Genomic DNA, 24,050 nt, shown 5'->3' with positions numbered 1-24,050 from the left:
CACTCGATTGCAAAAAAAAAAAAAAGTTGTATGCGGAAGATGTATTCCACGCGCATTAGAATGTTATTACATAATTTACATAATAGATTAAAAAGAAAGTTCTTACTCATTCAACAGTAAAACTTGTCTTTTCTAATATTATAACTGCATACTTGATCTTGGTCATTTTACTTTTTTTATTACACATCTTCCGTATTTAATTTACTTTTTTTTGCAACCGAGTGATTAATTGATTATATTTTATGCAAGCTCATAAGGCTAACTGAATATTTTATGCAAGTTCAAGGAGCCATTGAAACACTTTGAAAGTTTAGGAATTAATCAACCTTTTTAGACAAGTTTAGAAACAAATGATTATTAAGCCTTAATAAAACTAAAATTACATCATCTATAAACATGATTTAAGATTACTTAAATTTGCTCATAGGGGTAAATTTGCAACTATATCCCATTATAATATGAATGCCATGCAACAGTTGCAACTGGGAGCCATTATTACCATTTTCTTGTATAAAATCTCTCTACTCTATTATTATATTTATTTTCATGTCCCCATCTCACATTCTTTGTGTGAGTATGCATACACTATATGACATGTTTTTATTGCTTTTCAACTGCGCTGTCTCCTTCCAATCACCGAACCATTTGGGCCGGATTCGTTTCATATGTCTAAAGAAATAGCGATTTGGACCTTAATGTTTTATATGTATATATAGAAAGAGCAAGTTTGGTGACCATTTGGTCATTCACCTTATCTAATACAGTAAATACTGCAAAACATTGGGAGAAAAGTTGAATTTAACATAAAAGTATAAACTGGGTTAATTGAATATCCAATATTACCAAGAAAAACTATATATATATATATATTTGTTTAAGGAAAGCAATAGCAAACAAAGAATTGCAGCAACCATTAGATGATTTTATTCTAGCTCTGGATATAACAATTATTGAGCAATTTCCAACTAATAAATTGGAGATAAGATGACCATTTATTAATACAATACATAATTATAACATGGAATGGAATCTACCAAATCAATCACTTGTGCCATACAGCATATTTATGGCCAGAGGTTGCCAGTGTCCATTCCTTCCCAGCTGGGCACCAGGAACCATCTCCAATTTTCATACACACTTTCTCCCCAATTATTGCAGAGTAAAGGTTAGGCTGCGCCTCAACGATCCTGATAGATGATCGGCTGTGGATGTCATTCTTCTTCCTAATCTCCATCTGCAGGTGTGGCGAAAACTTCGTAAGAATACGATTTTGCTTAACCAATGAAGTTTATAGGTTGCAACACGAAGGAAACGTACCAGTTTCACAATTTGGCTATGAAGAGAGTCACCCCAGTCGAAAAAATGGTCATAGAAAACTGACGGCATTCCTGGGTGTGTAAGTATGTATGCATAACCCTGGATAACATTTTAACACATAATAAGGTATTAAGTAGTTATGCTGAACTTCATTTAGTGGCATGAATGAAGAATAATGTGAAATTGCACTATTTCATCCCCCTACTGTGTTTCTTACGCCAACTCGAGGCTCAGGGACAGTAAATGTTACAATATCTCACTCGCCACTGCCCCCGATTACCTAATTACTCTCCCCCATTACACAGCTTGATATTACACGAGTTTCCCTTTCTTATTTAAAATTAGATGCATGAAAGATCACACAGAAATACGCATCTTCCACTTTTATAAACCTATGCTTTTAAAATGGTCCATTGCAGGCAGTGTCTCACTTTTCGAATAAGTGACCAGGTAAAATGAATAAATTGAGGAACACTTCGAATTAAGGAGTATTAGAATCAAACCAAAATGGAGTTGTTTACAAATATAAAAGGGAAGCTCGTTAACTATCAGTTGAGTGGATCCATAAGGATGCAAATCATTAAAAAAGATGACTAACCTCCATAATATGATTTGAAGGGAAAGGCCAATGACCCTGCAAGAGCAAATTGATCACCAAGATAGTTATTTCCAATTTAAGGACACAGCAATGCAACACCATTTATGGCGATGATAATAACAGTTCGGTCCAAGATGAGCAATCTCAAGACAAATCTAACTCGTCGGTAACACTATCTAAAGGTTTTAGCTAAACTAGGCAATGAGTTAGTAATCAAACAAAACCAAAGTTCAGAAGACATAATAAACTCAATACACAAGATAACTAACTCAAAACAATTCAAGAAGACTACCTAACCAAATCTTCATCCCACGTAGCAGTTAGTAATGAATACCAAACTCTTTAATTAATATGGGAACTAACCAAATTTCTTCGACGTTATTTATCAGCTACTCCTGAATCCAAAAGCTGGTTCTTGAACTGAAAATGCAACCTAAATTTGTCTGAAAAAGCTAACAAATGGCCTTACTCTGTCTCTACCATTATTATAAAGAAATGCCAGTCCAGCGTCTATCTAAGGGGAGAAACCAAGGACTTTCATGCATTCAACACTGGACATTCATGCATTCAACACTAAATTAATTATCACTACGAGAGAAGAATCCTAGAACACGGCATTTTAAGCATCAAAGCAAATGGATATTTCTGGTTACTAATGCTTAAAGATTCTCCCATGTTTCCAATTCAGCCTAGTCTAGTTCTATGAGAATAACACTAAAGGGCGGCCCGGTGCACTACGCGTCCCAGATGAGCTAGGGTCCGGGGAGGGGTCCCACCACAAGGGTGTACTGGGGCAAGCCTTCCCCTGCCAATTTATTTGGCAAGAGGCCGTTCCTAAGACTCGAACCTGTGACCTCTTGGTCACACGACAACAACGTTTACCGTTGCGCCATGAGAATAACACTAACAACCTTAATTGAAAAAAACACATATAGCAGAAAAGTAAATAAATAACAAAGTAACAAAGTCATTTTTAATTTATTGCTTGTCCTAGTGTCTAGACTCAGAAATATTGCACGAATACCACAACAATTCCTAAAGGCCACTGAGAATTATAAATGAAAATTTAGTATATATGTCAATATGAAAATAGTTGCATGATGATAAAATAAACATCTTTGGCACCTGTGTAGAGCCAGTGTCATGGTTATCGATGAACGTGACAGCCCTGGAAGGCCACCAACCTACTACACCTGGTGGCTTCCCTTGCGAATCACGTAGTCGCCATAATTGTCCTTTAACAGCTTCCTACATGGTAATAATAATGAAGATACATCAAGGTTGATATCGTCATGCAAAGATGTAACTTCTCATACTGATGCCTTCTATATATATATATATATATTGTATAAGTAGTGAAAGTTTTACTCCTCTCTTGAAGAAATATGTCAACCAACACCAAAAAGTGGAACTCTTAATAACCTCTAAATAATAAAATGGTAAATAATGCAATCATTTGGGGAAAAAATATAATTCCTAGGTGAAATTCTACTAGTCCTCACAAGGGTGGACCTGTCATTTCCTGCAAGTAGAATCTGTTCTTAAAACTACCTGAAGAATCCCTTTCGTTGTGAAGTCAAATGCAGTTGCTAGCTGTCCTGTGGCATCAATCCAATTAATAATCCGCTGACGGTGGCTATCTGAAAAAGGAATTAACATAAAATTTTAAGCAACCAGAGCATTACAGATTTTTTGAAGAAAAAGTTCTCCTATATCAGGAAATAAGCTCCTCTCCTCGCGAAGAAATATCAAGAATGGAAAATTCGAGTAACAAAACATTCAACCACATATCAAGATGCAAAGCAGATTACACCAGTTCTTTTTGAAGAAAAATTCTTCAATTTGAAGCCAATAAGCTTCTCTAACCTAGGAAAACTATCATCAATGAAAGAAAACACACCAAAAGTATTTTGACAAACATTGAAAAGAATATGTAGAAGACCTTACTTTTTGAAACGGCCTGTTCAAGTTTACCATGGAACTTTTTAGCATCATTTAGGAATCAAATTCAGCTCATTACTGCCTATGGAAAACAATATGCTTGTGCAATTCTAGGGTGTAAAAATCTTCTCTTCATGCATGAAAAGGAAAGTAATACCTTGGTTATATTCCAAATAGGAGCCATTGTAATTGCAAGAATCCCAATACTCCCCAACAGAAAAAATTGGCTTTGCTCCTTCAATGTATTCTTTCACATATTTTGCTGAGTAACTACAAGCACAACATTGATAGAGACATAAGTACTGATGTAGAAAACAATTAACCAGATACAAGATTAAAAATCTCAGGTGCAGAAGAGAATGGTACCCTCTTGCAAAATCAAAACGGAAATCTTGAAAACCAACATTTTTACGTAGCCACTGCAACCATCCTGTAATATCTTTTCGAACAAAATGTTGGCTGTGATCAATATTTGGAACCCCATGGAAATTGTCCCCTGTACTCCGATTACCCTGGGATTAACGTTCAAGAACTGTAAATTCATAATTTGCATCCAGAATAGTCTCAAGAAATAATAAAATATTGATCAAGTGACATTAGTAGGTGAATATTATGCTCTGTTAGTAACTTGTAAATGTTGCATGCAAAATCCCTCTCCTAACCTCATGGAAATCACTCATTGGCAGATTAACATCAGTCTTCCTACATGCAGAAACCAAGTCCCGCACCAAAAATTTGTCATAAACAATAAAACAACAAAATGATAGACTGCCTGACTACTAGGCGCACCATATGCATTAGGAAGTTTGACAGTTTAGCTATATAGTTACCAGTCCACCAGTGCAAGAAGTCACAGCACGTTCATCCCATGGTAATGGAACGCCATCGTAGCGATTGTACATTCCTCCATGTCCTTGGGTGGTCCCAACACGATGATTGATAACAATATCAGCCATTGATCTGACCTTATAAAGTTTCATTTTTTGCAGTAAAGCTTTCAATAGATGCTCTGAACCGTATGAAGAGTTGAGATTGTAAAGGTTCTGCGGAAGGTAACCTGTGATGACAAGAATAGCAGATAAAAGACAAATCACCTCTTAATTAGGTGTCTACCTAAGACCATACATTATTCTAACTTGAATAGCTTATACCACTAACCTTCAGGTGCGAAGGATTGACATGGTGGTGGCAACCATACTGACGTAAACCCAGATTCTGCAATGTCAGGAACTTTACTCTCTAAATTTTTCCACCAGTCATGCTTATGAGACTCCCAGTTAAAGGCCTGTTGAGCATAATTCTAGTCAAAAATGCACAACGTAGCAGGTTTTGGCTCTCAAATATTGAGGTTTTAGCACTACTTGTATTAGCAAAACCGTTAGCTAATTCATTGCTCTCTCTTTTAATAACATGTCTCTTCAATTATATATTGCCAACTGCAGAAAGAATTACACATTTAATAGTTCCCTGTACAGATTATCATATGGTACCCCAGGGAAACAATAAGAATCTCATGTGCATCAATAAGCCCACAAAAAAACTGTTGTCGTTCCAATATACCTGCAGAAGTATTTCTCTTCCACTACGTAGAGTTGCACCTGAAGAGAAATAGTGACTAAAATTGAGAAGACCGACATAAGCTTGGACTATGTAAAATTGATTCCTCCACATTTAAAACTAAAAATAGTGAGAGTAAGAGAAGCAATATACCAAGATCAGTCTGCTGGTTATTTTGATCAGATATCTGTTGTTTTGGAAAAGAGCAGAAATAAAATGAGAATGGTCTTAGAATTAGTAACAGAAATGCAACTAACAGAAGGACTTGCTAGATTCTGGAAGAGGGAGTAGAGTAAATAGCTAAACATGGAAATAATCCCCAGAAAATTTGCTATTTGAACACAAAACTCAAAATACAGTACTCTAAGCAGCTGCTGAAGAAAATGAAGAGTTGTTGCAAGACCGTTTACCATATAACCCATGTCAATTCAATCAGTAGCTGTTCACAATTCGTCTGGATCGTATATGCTGGGGGCACCAACCAAGTATCAACCTACGCAATAGTGTATTATCAATGTAATGAGTTTCAATTGCATATATTATCAAATGAGAAAAGAAGAACAGCAGGAACTAACAACTGCATAAAAAAAAAAAAAAAAAAAAAACATCAACCGTATACAAATTCAACATCATTTGGGTTAGGAAACATCAAAATGCTCTTCCTCTTTTTAGTAATCAAAAAGAGAAAAGAGAAAGTTAAATTGAACAAAACAAGGAAAAGAAAAGAGGGACACTAACCAGAATTAGAAGAGGCGATCGCAGCGTGGAATTGTCTTTGTACCCTGTGACTTTAAATAGAAAGAAATTGGAATCAGGCAGTTGCATCCATAAATTAGGAAAAAACAAGAGGGGGACATTGAATGTGAGCGAATAAATGAATTCGATTGCGCAATTGCAACCTTGGACGGAGAATATTACAGATTGTAGACGATAGAGATATGGGAATGGGGAATTTGGGAAAAAGCGAATCAGCTTTTTGAAATGGGAGAATAAGAAAAGACTCTCCATGCTTTCTTTCAACGGTTAATTGGGGCAGATCATTCTAATCAGCCAATTTGACGGCTAGAATTCATAAGTAGGTGTAAATGGAGGGCAGTTGCTAATTTCTGATTGGGAGAGAGAGATTGAGATAAGTATACTTTCATTTCACCGTAACAGGAAAACCTAACTTAGCTAGTAAGCGACTGTGCGGGAAAATATTGGGGCAGGGCAGGTGGATATGCAATAAATTTAGGTCAAATACATCAATATCATAATTAAGTACAAAATTACACCTAAATCATATAATTAAATTTAATTTTTAATATGTCATTATTCTTTATATTCTAAATTTTTAATTTATAAATTTCAATTCTTATAGTATATTAAAAATACTGATTTTATTAATTTAATTTAATCCAAAATTATGATTTAACATAGTTGTAAATAGTTTTTCAAAGCTGAATTTCTGTATAATTTCCCCATAAATTTAGGCATTTTGGGCCTCATTTATTTACCGGAAAATGGTGTTTTGGAGAATATTGGCTAACCAAATTTTTTGGGTCAAATACATGACATAAAATTACAACTAAGTTGCATCACCAAATTTAATTCTTAATATGTCATTATTGTTTATATATTATGATTTTATGCCATAATTTAAAAATTCTAGACTCTATTTCATAAATCATAAACTCTAGAAAATATATTCTAGACTTCTAATTTATAAATTCTAATCCTTAAAATATATTAAAAGTATTGATTTTACTAGTTTGACATAATTTAAAATTATGATTTGACATAGTTGTAAATAGTTTTTAAAAGATGAATCTCTGTGTAATTTTCCCAAATTTTTTCTCCGGCTATAACATTGAAGAAAAACGAGACAAAATTATGAGTAATTAATATTTTTAAATGGATAAAAAATTGAAGTAAGGTTTTAAAAAGTTTGGAAAAATATTTTACTCTGGTATAAAACATTTTTCTCATTTTCTTCGTATATTTTTCTGGTGACTATCTAAAATTTTCCGTTAGATTTATTTTTCTAAACAAACAAAGATCGAAAAATAAGCAAAATGTTTTCTTAGAGAAAAACTCCGGCAAACAAACAGGGCCTCAGAATAATACACTTGACGAATCAATTAATATTACATGTATATGTCTTTTTTATTTACACCAATCATCTCATGTAGTGGTATACAACACGATTTGCATTAGTCATATATATATTACTACTGGAGTACCGTAAAATTTCTCGTGGATATACGGCTTCAAGATTTAAGCCTTCAATTCAACAATATTAATTAACTGAACTGAAAAGCACAAAAGATTTAGAACAAAATGAACTCACAATTGGTTGAAGATTAATATCTGATAAATAGACGGAGAGAATACAAAGAAGTAAAAAAAAAAAAAAAAAAACTTACCCTAAACCTAATAATGTTCTAGTTAAGATTCCAAGCTTGCCATTAATAGGTTGAAACAATTTCATTGTTAATGTCTTATAAAGACATCTACTACCAGGAATTTTCACATCTATCTTAGTGAGCAAGTGAATTTGCCTATTCACCGTTAGATATAGGCTTATTAAATCTAAGCCTCAGGATGCTTTGAATCTCCACCTTAGGATTCTAATAAGTCTAGATCTAACGGTGAATGAGCAAATTCTACTTGCTCATTAAGGTGCATGTGATCAAGACTGACTACTAACTACTCTCTATGTTTCACTATATTTATCTTTTAAGATTAAGGCATAAAAAATAAGAAATGTAATTAATTTTAATTAAAAGTCTTTGTTACCCTTATATTAATTGCATCATCTAATTAATTTTTATCTATTCCTAAAATAAAAATGCAACTTAAATAGGGGTATATTTGGTAAAACATTAATTAATGTATATAGATTGAATCAAAACGTCAAATAATATGGAACAAAAAAATTTCTCTAGAAAGACAAATATTATGGAACATAAAGAGTAATTTGTTGTGGAAGCTGACAAAGGATGAATGGGACCAGTGGACGACTTCTTTATAATAAAATGAAGGGTAATTAATTTATTAGTCCCTATATTTTGATAAAACACACTGTTTAGTCCCTGTATTTTCAAAAACACACGGTAAAGTTCCTAATGTTTTTCTCGGAAAACTGTTTAGTCCCTGATGTTTTTCTCGGTGAACTGTTTAGTCCATGCCGTTAGACTCTCATGAAGATTCTGTTAGTTAATTTGAATTTGCATTATTCGTTTCCTTTATTTTCCTTTCCTTTAAACTCTAATGCATCTAAAATCAACTTTGAGTGTTCTTCTTCTTGATTTTCTTCTTAATCGTTCAAATTCGTAAGCATTGGGTCTGTTCTTTTTCTTGTTCTTCATGCAAATAGCTTCTTCTTCTAAATTGGATTTCTTCTTCTGAAGTTTGAATGTAAATAGTAAAGGATAATTTAGTCATTTCCGAAGTCATAAACGGTAGAAAATCTAACAAACAGGCGGAAGACTAAACAGTTCACTGAGAAAAAGGTTAGGGATCTTACCATGTGTTTTTGAAAATACAAGGACTAAACAGTGTATTTTGTCAAAATATAGGGACTAATAAATTAATTACCCTAAAATAAAATGAAATCAATTTCAATATGTTTTGTCTTTTCATGAAATGTAGAATTGGTAGTAAGATAAATAACAGACAAATTATCATAGAATAAAGGGACAAGTTGATGAAGACACACGTGTAGAACTTGAAAAAGGTATACAAGTTAATGTATTTTAGTTTCGATAGAAGCCATTGAGATGTATTTTGCTTATGTGAATGATCTAGAGACAGTTGCTTGCTTCTTCGTTTTTTCTAGAAAACTAAAGACTGTTCTAAGCTTGAAGCTTCCTTTTAGATTTGGTAGAATATAATAATCCTTTAGCAAATTGTAAAATCAGTTTGGCAGCTTGAAGACGGAGATTTATTGGCTTTACTAGAAATTGATTTAAAATGTTGATAGAGAATGTGATATATGATCTTGTTGTTGTCAAGTAAAACAATTTGCCTATCAAACTATATTTTATAGGGTTTTCCAAAACACCCCTTTAATCCTCGGGTAGCCTCAAAGTTACATCCATTGGTGTAAAAACATATTTTTATAGCCAGTAATCATGCATCCTCTAAAGCTCCAACACTTACTTCCTTGTTGTTATCCTTACTCGTTCAATGAACGAGCAATTTCAAGTCTAAGAATTTCTTTAAAGATCCTAAAAATTTAATTTTAAACACATCATTTATGAGATTTTTAAGATTATTAATATCACCAACATCATTTCCTATCATAATGATATCATTTACTAAACTAATAAAGTAGTTAATAATGTCCTATTAATCACATTTATACCCATATTTAAAAAGAAAGACATGCAACTTAACAAACAATTGCCTAATATCCTCTTTTAATCCATACAACGACTTTTGTAATTTGCATACTGATATCATGCAAAATGACATCACGTGGATGATGTCATTTCCGTCCTCCTTAAAGTTAAAAGACACGTGTGGAAACTAGCGGCCCAAACACAACGAAAGTGACCCAAGTCCAAATAATAACAGCTCAAGATCAACGATGGAAGCCCAAATATGCCTGTGGAGGCCTAAACACGGCTAATGGAGATCTAACCTCCAATTACAAATGAATCTTTTGGAATCCTATGAGATAAACGATTCCTCCCAAGATTCAGACTCTTTGAAGTATAAGAAATCATAGTCCCATAAGGATTCCTAAAGAGGTGACAACCTTAAATCAAAACCCTATAAATAAACACGTATTGATATAAGATACCTTACGTTAACTACTATCTCACAACTAGATTTTATTATACATTTTCACACCACCTTATTTATGTGTCCGGATTTATTTTTAAACATATATGTGAGATAAGCCTTGAATGCATAAATTTGTCGTTAACGTATCAAAAAGTAAAAATTTATTGCTAATATTTCCAACTAAAATCAATTTTAACTCTATCCAATCGAAAATCTGTACATGTTAGTTTGAACGTTATTTGAATGTCATATCGAATTTCCAAACAAATTTATCAATATACTAAAATCGTTTCGTGTATTTTGACCTTTTATTTATAATCATGTTAATAATTTTATAAATGGCAAAAAGCATCATTAAGTCTCTGATCTTTCATTTTTTGGTTTATTAAGCATTTGATCTTTTATTTGGATACATTAAGTCCATGATCTTTTATTTTATTTTTTTTGTCTCATTAAGCCCTTCATGACCAAATTAATAAGTTGTGAATATGTAATTCTATTAAAAAGACGTTATTAACTTCATATGAATTTGAAATTATTAAAAAAAATGCTTTTTACATCTTGAATTAAGGTTTTTATAGTTTTTTATAACCACATTACACATCTAAAACTACTTTCAAACAGTGAAACTATACAAATTTCAAATGCATGTGTAATGAATAACATTATGTTAACCGGATTTTATGTTCAAAATTACCTTTTTTTGGTTATCGGGGGATTAATGAGATCAAAAATAAATGATCAGGGGTTCAAGCTACCTTTAGCTAGGAGCCTCTTTTTCCTTCTGCCCAGCTTCCCGAAAACAACGTTCGACTTGCATGTATTAAGCATATAGCTAGCGTTCCTTTTGAGCCAGGATCAAACTCTTCTTTTGACTATGATTGGGCCTATAACAAAAGTGGTAGAACCTCGTGAACCAGGCGTAAGACTTCTCTTTTGATTCTCCTATGATATTTCGAAAGAAGATGAGCCCCTAAATAAAGCCTTTCTCTTATATACAAGACCACCAGTCGCTGACCATACATTCCTTTCAACAAGCAGCTTCAAGCGAAAGGTAAGAACAACCATCTACTGAAAAGACGAATAGGTAGTGCTTGAGATCAACTACTTTGAGTGGGGTAGGGAATTGGTCAACTTAAAGGCTTAGATGACACCTAACCACCATAGGAAAGATGCATCCTAGCATCTTATCATCGGTTAGTAAGGCGGGTGGATTCCTATGCTCAGCAAGCTTGCGGTTGCAACCATGGTAGATAGGCGATTCCGAGAAAGAACCATGGCTAGCTTGTGCCACTACCTTACAAAAAACGCGTGTAAAGCATAACTCACTCAATAAAGAGAAAAAGACTATTAAAGAGAAAAAATTATCTTCCACTTAGAATCTTGTATACAGTGGTGAAAATTTTCGGCTTAAGCACGAATAGGGCATTTACCTTTGGTCCTAACCAACGCTGAAACTGATCCTTAACTACTGGCGTAAAGGGTAACCGTAAAAGATCAAGAATTTAATGAACTAAAAAATGAAAGATCATAAATCTAATAATGTTTTTTTTTTTTTTTTTTTTGCCTTTATTTTTTTTTGCCTTTATAAATATGTTAGGAATACATAAAAACAGCTAGTAAAAATTTATCTTAAATTTCTCTTATAGGTAAGAATAAAATGTAATGTAATTATTAATCAAAGTGGCGGGAAATTGGAAGCTGATGCATCTCCTCCCTCGAAGTCGGTCTTTCTACAATTCCCTTGTTGAATATACCCACCAAAAAAGCCTCGAGAAAGGCAGAGCAGTTCACGCTCAAATTATAAAGCTTGCTTCTTCTTCCTCTTGCATATACATTGCAAATAGTCTCGTCAATTTTTACGCCAAGTGCGGCCATCTAACCAAAGCAAGGCTTGTTTTTGAACGAATTTGCAACAGAGACGTGGTTTCATGGAATTGCCTAATCAATGGTTACTCAAAACAGGGTTCTGCAGGCTCCTTCTCCTTCATCATGGAACTTTTTCAGCAAATGAGAGCCGAAAATACTCTCCCAAATGCCCACACTTTTGCCGGTGTTTTCACTGCAGCTACCAACTCCTGCAGCATTTTGGGTGGCCTTCAGGCGCATGCTCTTGCCATCAAAATCGCCAATTTTCATGATGTTTTTGTCGGAAGTTCTCTTCTTAATTTCTATTGTAAGGCTGGATTGCTTGTGGATGCTCGCAAGGTGTTTGATAAAATGACTGAAAGAAACGCGGTTACTTGGTCTACTATGATCTCTGGTTATGCAATTCAACGGCTCTCCGGGGAGGCTTTGGAAGTTTTTGAATTGATGCGTGTTGAAAATGAGGATATGAATGAGTTTGTGTTCACTAGTGTTCTTAGTGCTGTGGCTGTTCCTGAATGTATTGATGGTGGGAAGAAGATACACGGCCTTGCAATTAAAAAGGGGCTTTTGTTATTTGTTCCTACTTTAAATGCACTTGTTACAATGTATGCTAAATGTGGGAGTTTAGATGATTCTCTTCAATTGTTTGAGATGTCAACTGATAAGAATTCTATTACATGGTCAGCTATGGTTACTGGTTATGCTCAATTTGGGGATTCTGATAAGGCTTTGAAGCTCGTTTCTAAGATGCACTCTGCTGGAATTTATCCCTCTGAGTTCGCCCTCGTCGGAGTACTTAACGCTTGCAGTGATATGGCTGCCGTTGATGAAGGAAAACAAGTGCATAACTATTTATTGAAGTTGGGATTTGAATCCCAAATGTACATCATGACAGCTTTGGTTGATATGTATGCAAAATGTGGTTGTACAGAAGATGCTCGGAAAGGATTTGAGTATCTACGGGAAGCTGATATCGTTGTGTGGACGTCTATGATTGCTGGGTATGTACAGAATGGAGAAAATGAAGAAGCTTTGAACTTGTATGGTATAATGCAAATGGAAGGGGTTTTGCCTAATGAGCTGACAATGGCTTGTGTAATAAAAGCTTGTTCAAACCTTGCTGGTCTAGAACAAGGCAGGCAAATACATGGTCGTATGATTAAGTATGGATTCAGTTTGGAAGTTCCGGTTGGAAGTGCTCTTTCAACGTTTTACGCCAAATGTGGGAGTCTAGAAGAGGGGAATCGCGTCTTTTCAAGGATGCCAGAGCGAGATGTACTCTCATGGAATGCAATGATATCTGGGCTTTCTCTAAACGGGCATGGTATCGAAGCTCTAGACCTCTTTGAAGAAATGCGAGTTGAGGGAACAAAACCGGACAGTGTTACATTCGTGAATGTTCTCTCTGCGTGTAGTCACATGGGAATGGTGGAGAGGGGGTGGATGTATTTCAACGCGATGTTTGATGAATTCGGTATACTTCCAAGAGTAGAGCACTATGGTTGCATGGTTGTTCTGTTGAGTCGTGCAGGGAAGCTCAATGAAGCAAAAGAATATATAGAGTCAGTAACCATAGACCATGGCTTGTGCTTGTGGAGCATTTTGTTAAGTGCCTGTCGAAACTACCGTAGCTACGAGTTGGGAGCCTGTGCAGGTGAAAAGTTAATGGAGTTAGGGTCAGAAGAATCGTCTGCTTATGTGTTATTGGCAAGTATCTACTCTGCGTTGGGCAGGGCAGAAGATGTGAAACGGGTGAGGAGCATGATGAGAATTCGAGGAGTGATTAAGGAGCCTGGGTGTAGCTGGATTGAACTTAAGAGCCATGTTCATGTTTTTGTAGTAGCAGACCAGAAGCACCCACAGATTGGGAAAATACGGGCGGAGATTAAGAGATTAAACAAAGAAATGAAGGATGAAACTTACCTAGCTGCTTCTGATTTAGCGCTTATGTCTTCATGAACTTGGTATGGTGCATTTGCAATAATTCAATTCATTTGCTAGTCAAAAACGATTTCATTTTTCTTATTTTCCTTTTTTGAGGCTATAGGGATTCATTTTTTAATACGCATTCAATTTTGACCCTCATATATATACATCTAGAGTTTCTGGATGAGTAATACATTCAGAAAAAGGAAAAAATATGTATGTTCCCGTTTAGCTATTAGATGAGGTCAAGAAGTAGAGCAAAATTTGAATTATGGTGATTTTTCTTGAGAAGAGGACAGCTTGGCTGATGGTCAGGACCTCGGAGACCCCACAACAGTGTGGAAGACAGTGGCTGGTTGAGGAGCAGACTACTGCTTCTTTTATTCGTGACTTTCTACTCAATCCTAAACGACGTTGTTTTGCCCATCCACGAAACATCTTTCTCATGTGTTGGGGTGCAATTGCACCACTACAACAGATTTGCTCCAAGTGGTTTGGAACTCCTTTTAGAATGGTTCCTAAGATCCGGAATGTGACTTTCCGGAGAGGAGGATGGATTGGCTGATGGTCGGGACCTCGGAGACTCCATGGAGGCGTGGCGGATGGTGGCTGGTCAAGGAGCATAATGTTGCTGCTTTTCTTTTTATCTTCCAACCCAAACTAAAATGACGCCATTTTGAAATGGGAATGGGAAAATAGAATTATGAGTCAGACATCATTTTCTTGTTGCAATGTTGACGCTAGGGGTGTTAATGAGTTAGGTTACCTCCCATACTATTCGAATTTGCTCGAGTTCGGGATCGGCTTGAGACATTAACAAAGAGCCTGAACTTCTTAATTCAAAATAAGGTAAAAAAAGAAAATTAGTATTCAGTTATCGACTTTAACTTTCAACTAATCAAGGTTCGTAAAAAAAACATTTAATAGCTGCTTTGAAGATTTGACTAATCTCAAAATTAGTAATTTTTAAAGTTTAAAATACAAACCCTAAGGGCTCGTTTGGTTCGCGGAATAGAATAGCTATTCCTAAAGAATAGTTATTCTCACATTTGGTTGAATTTTTTTTTATGGAATAGCTATTCCATGGAATCCATATTCCTTGATTTCATGGAATAACTATTCTTCAATTTAGGTTAGGAATAACATATTCCTAATATTGTATTTTTGTAATTTACAAAATTATCCTCCATTAAATCCTCAATCTTTTGTCTGGTAACTTTCTCAAATCCTATAAATTTTGGCCAATCCATAATTTATATCATAAAAAAACGTGAAAAATGGAAAAATGATGAAAACGTTAAAAAATATAAAAATACAAAAAATATGAAATACGAAAAATGTGAAAACATTACAAACACAAGAATATGAAAAAATAACGCGAAAAACATGAAAACGTGAACAAACACAAAGAACAAGAAAACACAAAAAAGAAGAAGAAGCAAACACACGAAAAAACACAAAACAAGAATAAGCGAAAAAGTGACAAAACACGAAATATACAAAAGCGTGAAAAACACGAAAAATGCTAAAACACAAAAACTTGACAACACGTGAAAACGCGATAAACATGAAAATACGAAAAACGCAACAAAACACGAAAATGTGAATAAATATGAAAAACATTAATAACACGAAAAAGTAACAAAATACGAAAAACATAAAAACATGAAAAAAGAAAAAGCCGAAAAACTAAAACGTGAAGACATGAAAAAATGAAAAAATGAAAAAAATACAATAACGTGACAAAACGCAAAAAATACGAAAATATAAACATATGCGAAAAACAAGAAAACTTGCAAAATACGAAAAACGTAAAAAAAATGCAAAAAATATGAAAATGTGAAAAAATGTTATAAACGCATTTTTCACATTTTCGTGTTTTTAATATTTTTTTGAAGTTTTCGTGTTTTTCGCATTTTTTCAAATTTTCGTGTTTTTTCACTTTTTAATATTTTTTACTTTTCGTGATTTTTGAATTTTTCCACTTTTTGTGTTTTCACGTTTTCGTGTTTTAAACAAATTTTTGCATTTCTAAGTTTTCCATATTTTTCAGGTTTTCGTGTTTTTCGCGTTTTTTTTTTTATGTTTTTTTGCATTTTCTTGTTTTCATGGATTTTTTCTATATTTTCATTTTCATAGCTTCCCACTTCTCTGCATTTTTTTTTGTGTTTTACCGTTTGTACATTTTGTGTTTTTTTCATGTTTTGCGTGTTTTTTTTGTGTTAACCCATTTATAGGTTTTTCTCGTTTGCACCTTTTTCCACTTTTCTTTCGTTTTTTTCTTTCTTTTTTGTGTTTTTAATGTTTTTTGCGCTTTTACATTTTGTATTTTTACTGTTTTCCACCTCTTATTTTCCGTGTTTTTACAATTTTTCCGTTTTCATGTTTTTTGTTTTTAATGTTTTTTCTATTTTTCGTATTTTTTTTCGTCTTTCATGTTTTCCATTTTTCCGTTTTATATATATATATATATATAGGGGAGAGATCAAGTGAGAACCCTTCCTTAGATGAGGACACTTTGATAGGTGAGAACTAGATGAAACGACGTAGTTTTGGTGCTTTTAATTAAAGTTTAAATAAAAAAATGAGGGTTGAGGAATTCGAACCTGGGACTAGGGCATAGTAAGAGAGACGCACACACACCATCTACCGCTGGGCCACTTATCTATTTTGTTCATTGTATAATTCCTTTATTTATATTATTAAGTGGCTCTGATACTAAAAAAAATCCAATACTATATTTTTTAAATAAAAATACACTTGCTTTAGTTTGTTCATTATACAATTCTTTTATTTATATATTATTAAGTGCTTTTGATGCTAAAAAAAATCTAATACTATAATTTTTAAATAAAAATACGTTTGCTTTAGTTTGTTCGTTATACAATTCTTATTTATATATTATTAAGTGCATCTGATGCTAAAAAAAATCCAATACTATATTTTTTAAATAAAAATATATTATATATTTTAATAAAATTTAATATTAATATTTTATTTATATAAGAAAATATATTTTTTTAAACATACGTTAGAACATATATTTTAACTTTTAAAACACGAACTATGAAGTTTAGAACATACGACATATTTTTTAGAACATACGTTATGTTTTTTTAGAACATGCGTTATGTTTTTTCGAACATGAGTTATAAATTATATTATAGAACAAATACAAAAATGATCCAGATATCTACTAATTTTTTTTAGAACATTATACTTAATTTTTAGAACACAAACTATAAACTTTAGAACATACGCTATATTATTTAGAATATGAGTTATAAATTATATTATAGAACAAATGCAAAAATGGTCCATATAATATTTTTTAAGTAAAAATATATTATATATTTTAATAAAATTTCATGTTAATATTTTATTTATATAAGAAAATATATTTTTTTTAAAATACGTTAGAACATATATTTTAACTTTTAAAACACGAACTATGAAGTTTAGAACATACGACATATTTTTTAGAACATACGTTATATTTTTTAGAACATGCGTCATGTTTTTTCGAACATTAGTTATAAATTATATTATAGAACAAATGAAAAAATGATCCAGATATCTACTGATTTTTTTAGAACATTATACTTAATTTTTAGAACACAAACTATAAACTTTAGAACATACGTTATGTTATTTAGAATATGAGTTATAAATTATATTATAGAACAAATGTAAAAATGGTCCATATATTTACTGATTTTTTTAAAACATTATACTTAATTTTTAGAACGCAAATTATAAAAGTTAGAACGTATGTAACAATATTTACAACATCGTCCTTAACATTTAAAAACATAAATTACAAAAAAATATAGAGAAATTAAATAAATAAAAAATTGGAGCATGTTTTTGGATTTTTTGTTCTATTAATAATTCATTATTATGCACATTTTTTTTTTCTATTCATAATTTATTATTATGCACATTTAATCGATATTAATAGGTGCATGTGTCAAATATTAAACAATAGAAGCTACATGGATAATGGTATATTAATCAGCGCGCTCCATAATAAACAAGGGAAACAATTAGCTTGGTGGTAAGTAGTATGGAGTATGTGTGAAGTGGCCAGGGTTCAAACCATACTAGTTGCATTCCGTTTTTTTTAATTTTTCTACTCAAAACGACGTAGTTTTGAGTGGTTCTCACCTAAGGAAATGTCCTCACCTAAAAAAGGGTTCTCACAAGAGCCATCTCCTATATATATATATATACAGTATTTTTCACATGGACCCTGATGACCACATGAATTTGGTCATTCACCGTTAGATGTAGGTTGATTAAATCTAAACCTTATGATACTTTGAATCTCTACCTTAGGATTTTAATCAGCCTACATCTAACGGTGAATGACCAAATTCCCCGTGATCATTAGGGTCCATGTGAACACTACTGATATATATATATATATATATATATATATATATATATATATATATATATATATATATATATATATATATATATATATTTAAAACAATATATATTTAATATTTGAACAATTTATAGTAATAATTAAAATTTTAAAAGAAATAAGAAATTACATTTGAGGGTAATGTTATTTTTGAATAAAAAAATTATCTATTCCACTCTATCTTATTCCACCAACCAAACATAAGAATAGTTATTCTACGGAATTTCTATTCCATTCTTTGTTATTCTATTTCTTTAGAATAGCTATTCAATTCCATTCCGCGAACCAAACGACACCTAAAAGCAATCTTCTTAAAGTTTTATCTACTTTGTCATCCATAGTTAACAACTATCCTCGACAATAAGGATACTTGATCCATGAGTTTATCTTCTCTGCCATTAAAAAAACGAGAATTAACATTCGGGTTGAAAAAAAAACCCCAAGAATTAGAGGGTGTTTGTTTCAGCTTTTCGGAGGAGCGTTTAGCGTTTCACTCCAAACCGCAGAAAATATAGCGTTTGGTTAGGTTTATATAACAGCAGCGTTTAACATTTTCTTTGGAAACTGCAGCGTTTTGGAGCGTCTCACGAAAAGCTCCTATTTTGAGCTTTTCATAAACAGATGTTTGTAGTTAGTTGTTATTGACAGAATTATCCTTCTTATTTCCACAAAATATGTTTATTCTTTAACATTATTTATATTTCTACAACATAATTACCAAAAGAACAAGGTTTTGTTGCGTTCAATAAATTTTTATTTTTTATATAGATTATTTTTATTAATTTGTGTAACACATTTTTTATTTTATAATAGGATAATGTGCAAAAATACCCATAATATTTATAGCTATGAGCAATTTTATCCTTAACGTCTAAAATAGGACAATTATACCCATAATGTTGGCAAGCCAAAAACAATTTTACCTCTAATATTGACAAGTTTGATCAATTTGAGAAATAATTTATCAGTCTTCATGTGCACCCAACTTGTCAATTTTAGGTGTAAAATTGCTCTTAGCTGTCAGCGTTATGGATAAAATTGCACCATTTTAAACGTTAAGAGTAAAGTTATTCCTAATTGTAAATGTTATGAGCATTTTTTCACATTTTCCCTTTTATAATTTTATCGTTGATTAATTTAAAACATGTCCATTTTAGACATTTTAAATCCGAACAACAACAGTTCAATATAATTTTACCAAACACTTGTAATTAAACAGCTAATAACAAACAGCTAACAGCAATCGCTAACAGCTTACTGCAACTGCAAACAGCTAACAGCAACCGCAACAACTATTAGCTAACAGCTGAACCAAACAGTCCCTAACAAGTTTTTACCATATATGAAAGGACACATGGCAGGAATCCAATGGTTGCTAGAGTTCCACGCGATATAAACTCTTTAACTCGAATATTGAACTGCCTTTAACTCGAGAACATAGTGTATTTGTCTACTACTTCTCGCGCACTAGTATTTCTTTGAAGATATAGTTAATTAATGACTAAACATTTCTAGGGTTTTATCGGGGCACAAGCTTTCATGGAAAAAAATTTCACTTTTTCTAATCACTAAAATGGAGAATCCAGATTCAAAAACCACCACAATCCCACCACCACAAGACGAACCGGAGCTTAAAATACCCAGAATGTCCACCACGACCACTGACGATGAAGCAACCGCCGCTGACGGTTCAACCACGACCAGAAAGGAAAGATACAAGCGCCGCAAAATCGCGATATTCTTCGCGTACTGCGGTGTGGGTTACCAGGGAATGTAGAAAAATCCAGGCGCCAAAACTATAGAAGGTGAACTCAAAGAAGCCCTCTTTCACGTAGGTGTCATCCCTGAGCAAGACCGAGGCAACCCCAAGCGGTATGATTGGGCTCGCTCTGCTCGTACTGACAAAGGCGTGAGCGCCGTGGGACAGGTAGTTTCCGGCCGCTTCTATACCGACCCTCCTGGACTTATTCAATGATTGAATTCGATTCTTCCATCTCAGTTTAAGATGTTTGGGTACAAGCGAATGACGGGGTCATTTAATTCCAAGAAATTTTGCGATCGTAGGAGGTATGTGTATCTGATTCCTGTTTTTGCTCTTGATCCATCTTCCCATCCTGCTAGGGAGAGTGTCCTGGCTAGTTTAGGGTCTGATAGTGAGCTTGCAAAGTGTTTTGAGTGTTCCGAGAGAGGTCGGAAGGTGATTGGTGCGGTGGGAAAGCACAGTTCTGAATCGAAGTTTGTGGTTTCTGGAACAACCATTTCGTCGAACAATGGAGATGCAACTGTACAATCTAGAACTAGTGAGGATATAGACAATGCTGTTGTTGATAGTATACATGCTGATTCCATATGTGATAGTAGAGAGGAAAATGCAGTTTGTGTGGACAACGAGGTAGACGGAACTTCAAAATCAGAAGCCATAGTGAAAGGCTCTGATTCTGTTGCTGTAAAAGATGAAATTAATGGAGGGGAACAAGTGATGAAAGGGAATGAGTTCATTTATGGGGAAGAGCAGAAGGACAGGTTCAATCGAATATTGAATTACTATGTAGGAAGTCACAACTTCCATAATTTCACTACTAGAACTAAGGCTGAAGACCTGGCTGCAGTCCGTTACATTATTTCCTTCGATGCGAAGACAATTGTCACAGTTGAAGGCATTGAGTTCGTCAAGTGTGAGATTATAGGGCAGAGTTTCATGCTTCATCAGATAAGAAAAATGATTGGTCTTGCTGTTGCAATTATGAGGAATTGCGCCCCTGAGTCATTGATAACAACTGCATTACAGAAGTAAGCACACATTCATCATTATTTCAATTGCAATTTCTATATTTCTCTAATTTGTGTCGGATTGAAATCTGTAGGAATGTGAACATTACTGTACCTACAGCGCCTGAAGTTGGGTTGTACTTGGATGAGTGCTTTTTCACATCATATAACAAGAAATGGAAAGACACCCATGAAGAACTTTCAATGAAAGATTATGAAGAAGTGGCAAAGGACTTCAAAATGACGTATATATACTCTCACATTGCTTCAACAGAACATAAGGAAGGAGCTGTAGCCCTGTGGTTGCATTCCTTAAACCACCGCAATTACCCTGATCTGCGCATTGGCAACCAGGGAGATGTGGATGGCGAGAAAAGTGCTCCAATAGAGAACATGACTGAGCAGGGAGATAGTGAAGGTGAGAGAAGTACTGGAGTGGAGAACATGACAGAGCAGGGAGATAAAGATGGTGACAAAAGCGCTCAAGTGGAGAACATGACTGAGCAGGGAGATAATGATGGCGAGACAAGTGCTCGAGTGGAGAAGATGACTGGCCGGGGAGATGCCAATGGAGAGAAAAGTGCTCGAGTGGAGAACATGACGGACCGGGGAGATGCCAGTGGCGAGAGAAGTGCTCAAGTGGACAACATGACTGATCAGGGAGATGCTAATGGCGAGATAAGTGCTCAAGTGGAGAGCATGAATGGGGAAGGAGATGCCAATGCCGAGAAAAGTGCTCAAGTGGAGAACATTGAGCAAGGAGATGCTAATTGCAAGGTAAGTGGTCAAGTGGAGAACATAGCTGAGGAATGTAGAACACTGTAATACATGTCTCACTACTATTTATTTTTTATCTTCTGAATTAATTACTCACTTTGAGGATTTTTTTTTTGATTTAGATATCGTTACAGACCGTTTATTGGTTAAATGTTTCATGCTTTACTAAAATGATAATTGTATCTAGTTTTTAGGTTCATAGATGAAAATTGTGAAACCATAACGATAGAAATAATTAGGGTCGTTTGTTTAAGCTGTTTACTCTTATTAATTTTTGAAGGTTTTATTATATATATAGTTACATCCTTAAACTTGATACGACTCTGAACTTTGTTGTGAGCAACGGTTTACACTCTTCAACTTGGCAAATATTTTATTCACACCCCTCAACAAATAGGGATACAGTGGTTAAAGAATCACATAACATTAAAATTCAATAAAACATTAGCTAAAATTGAGGTCTAACTTTCTCTTTGCGACTTTTCTGTTCATTCTTCTACCATAGAGATTGAGTTAACTTGTTTAGGTTAGGGTTTACAAAAAAAAAAGTAAAGAGAATGTCTTTCTTTAGGGCTTTTGAGTGTTTCAGATTTAAGTTCCCCCAATTTTCGCATGTAAATTACTATTTACCGCTTCGCATGTAAATTACTATTTACCGCTTCGCATGTAAATTACTATTTACCGCCTCCTAAATGACATATTAGCCCCTTCTCTCCTCTTATATTTGAAAAAAATAGTTCAACCCCCCCCCCCCCCCCCCCCCTCCCTTTTTCTCTCCTCATTTCAACCTTAAACCCGAACAACAATTCATGGTGGGTTGTGGAGGCACAGGAAAATGCATGATGATTATCCCGGTAAGTTTTTAATTTTTTTAATTCTTAACAAATTACTGGTAGGGCGGGTCCAGGACCCGCCACTCTCTCAAGGATTGCGGGTCCAAAATGTTGGGGTTTTAGTGTCCTATAGACAATTGTTCTAGGATACAGACTTAATGTAAATGAAGTGTTCTTTATATCATTTGTTTTAATGAGATATATGTTTTATAACTATATAAAGGCAAACCCTTTTAAGCACTAAATAAAGTCTAATAAAAGGAAATCCGTAAGTTTGTTTAAAGTGATTATAAAGTGTTCATACAAGCATGAAGTGAGACAAAACTTTATAATAAACTAATAAACTTAAAACCACCCCAAGTCAAGCAATATGTTTAGGATTGACATATCGCGGTTGAGACTTGCATGTAACAATGTCTTCTGTCCGACAGAAAGCTGATCTCACAAGCTTCATATATATATAGATATCTGGACAGTTACATGGATCCGATGAAAGGTAGTTCATTAGGATTGGGGACCCGACTTGAGATAACAGGATGGGTAGATTCTTCCTTGTCACCTGTTCATCTCATTGGTATTAATAGGTATAAATAATCCTCAGACTCAAAGGAATGTTAATTGGTATTCTAGATTACGGAATGTGACGCTTTGACTCTGGTGTAACACGATCCTTAACAGAGATGACTCTGGGGTGTGAACATCAGACGTTGGGTATCACAGGAAGTGATTGCGAGATCGTTATACATTGGATTGAGCATTTATCACTCCCGATAAATGAGAGATATGTCCATGGATCGCTTGTGGAAGTCTTGACTCTAAATCCTTGCAAGGTGATAGCTTAAGATTGAAATGAGATTTCTCTTAACCTATCTAATTGGAGTTGACTCGGCCAGAACAAGTAAAACGAACGTCTCGCTATATGTGACTTGACATCACCCATAGTCATAAGATTCAGTTCAAGGACGTAGTTGATAAAGGATTGAATTATACCGTAACTAATACGGAAAGGTCAACGACAGAATCAACATGTCTTCTTATAGCTCTAGGGGAATGATTACGGACTTGCTAATCACATACTATGTACATCATTCTGTTATGCAAAGATTAAATATAATTCTTTGAAAATTATTTAATAACGTTGCATACGGCTAGAAGCGATAAGAACCTAATGGGTCACACATAAGACTTGGAACCCAAAAGAGAGACAGATGTTAATTAATTGACGGAAGCCCAATTGAGTCCAATAAGGCCCAATTAT

General features: G+C 34.0%; 2 protein-coding genes and 1 pseudogene across 3 annotated transcripts; 2 read left to right on the top strand and 1 right to left on the bottom strand.

The window, feature by feature from the left end:
* Positions 1–901: 901 nt before the first annotated feature.
* LOC136235804 (probable alpha-amylase 2) lies at positions 902–6,486 on the bottom strand. 2 transcript variants are annotated; one of them, XM_066025842.1, is made up of 14 exons: positions 6,313–6,486; positions 6,152–6,201; positions 5,824–5,906; positions 5,567–5,600; positions 5,417–5,454; positions 5,015–5,141; positions 4,687–4,913; positions 4,223–4,368; positions 4,014–4,126; positions 3,467–3,555; positions 3,041–3,163; positions 1,916–1,951; positions 1,318–1,416; positions 902–1,234 (listed from the first exon to the last, which is right to left on the bottom strand). In XM_066025842.1, the coding sequence occupies exons 3-14, from the start codon at positions 5,833–5,835 to the stop codon at positions 1,043–1,045; spliced, it is 1,236 nt and encodes a 411-aa protein (XP_065881914.1). In that variant the 5' UTR covers positions 5,836–5,906; positions 6,152–6,201; positions 6,313–6,486; the 3' UTR covers positions 902–1,042. The 2 variants fall into 2 exon arrangements, with proteins under 2 accessions (XP_065881914.1, XP_065881913.1); XM_066025841.1 differs by having other exon boundaries at positions 6,332–6,485.
* A 5,342-nt stretch (positions 6,487–11,828) lies between these two features.
* Positions 11,829–14,779, top strand: LOC136234743 (pentatricopeptide repeat-containing protein At2g33680-like). The gene is made up of 2 exons (XM_066024217.1): positions 11,829–14,019; positions 14,274–14,779. The coding sequence occupies exon 1, from the start codon at positions 11,891–11,893 to the stop codon at positions 14,012–14,014; it is 2,124 nt and encodes a 707-aa protein (XP_065880289.1). The 5' UTR covers positions 11,829–11,890; the 3' UTR covers positions 14,015–14,019; positions 14,274–14,779.
* Positions 14,780–19,867: 5,088 nt separating this feature from the next.
* Positions 19,868–22,247, top strand: LOC136201345 (uncharacterized; annotated as a pseudogene).
* The last annotated feature ends 1,803 nt before the right edge of the window (positions 22,248–24,050 follow it).

Source organism: Euphorbia lathyris, chromosome 7, assembly GCF_963576675.1.
Source record: "Euphorbia lathyris chromosome 7, ddEupLath1.1, whole genome shotgun sequence".
NCBI classification, from domain to species: Eukaryota; Viridiplantae; Streptophyta; class Magnoliopsida; order Malpighiales; family Euphorbiaceae; genus Euphorbia; species Euphorbia lathyris.
This window is presented reverse-complemented; position numbering and strand designations above follow the sequence as displayed.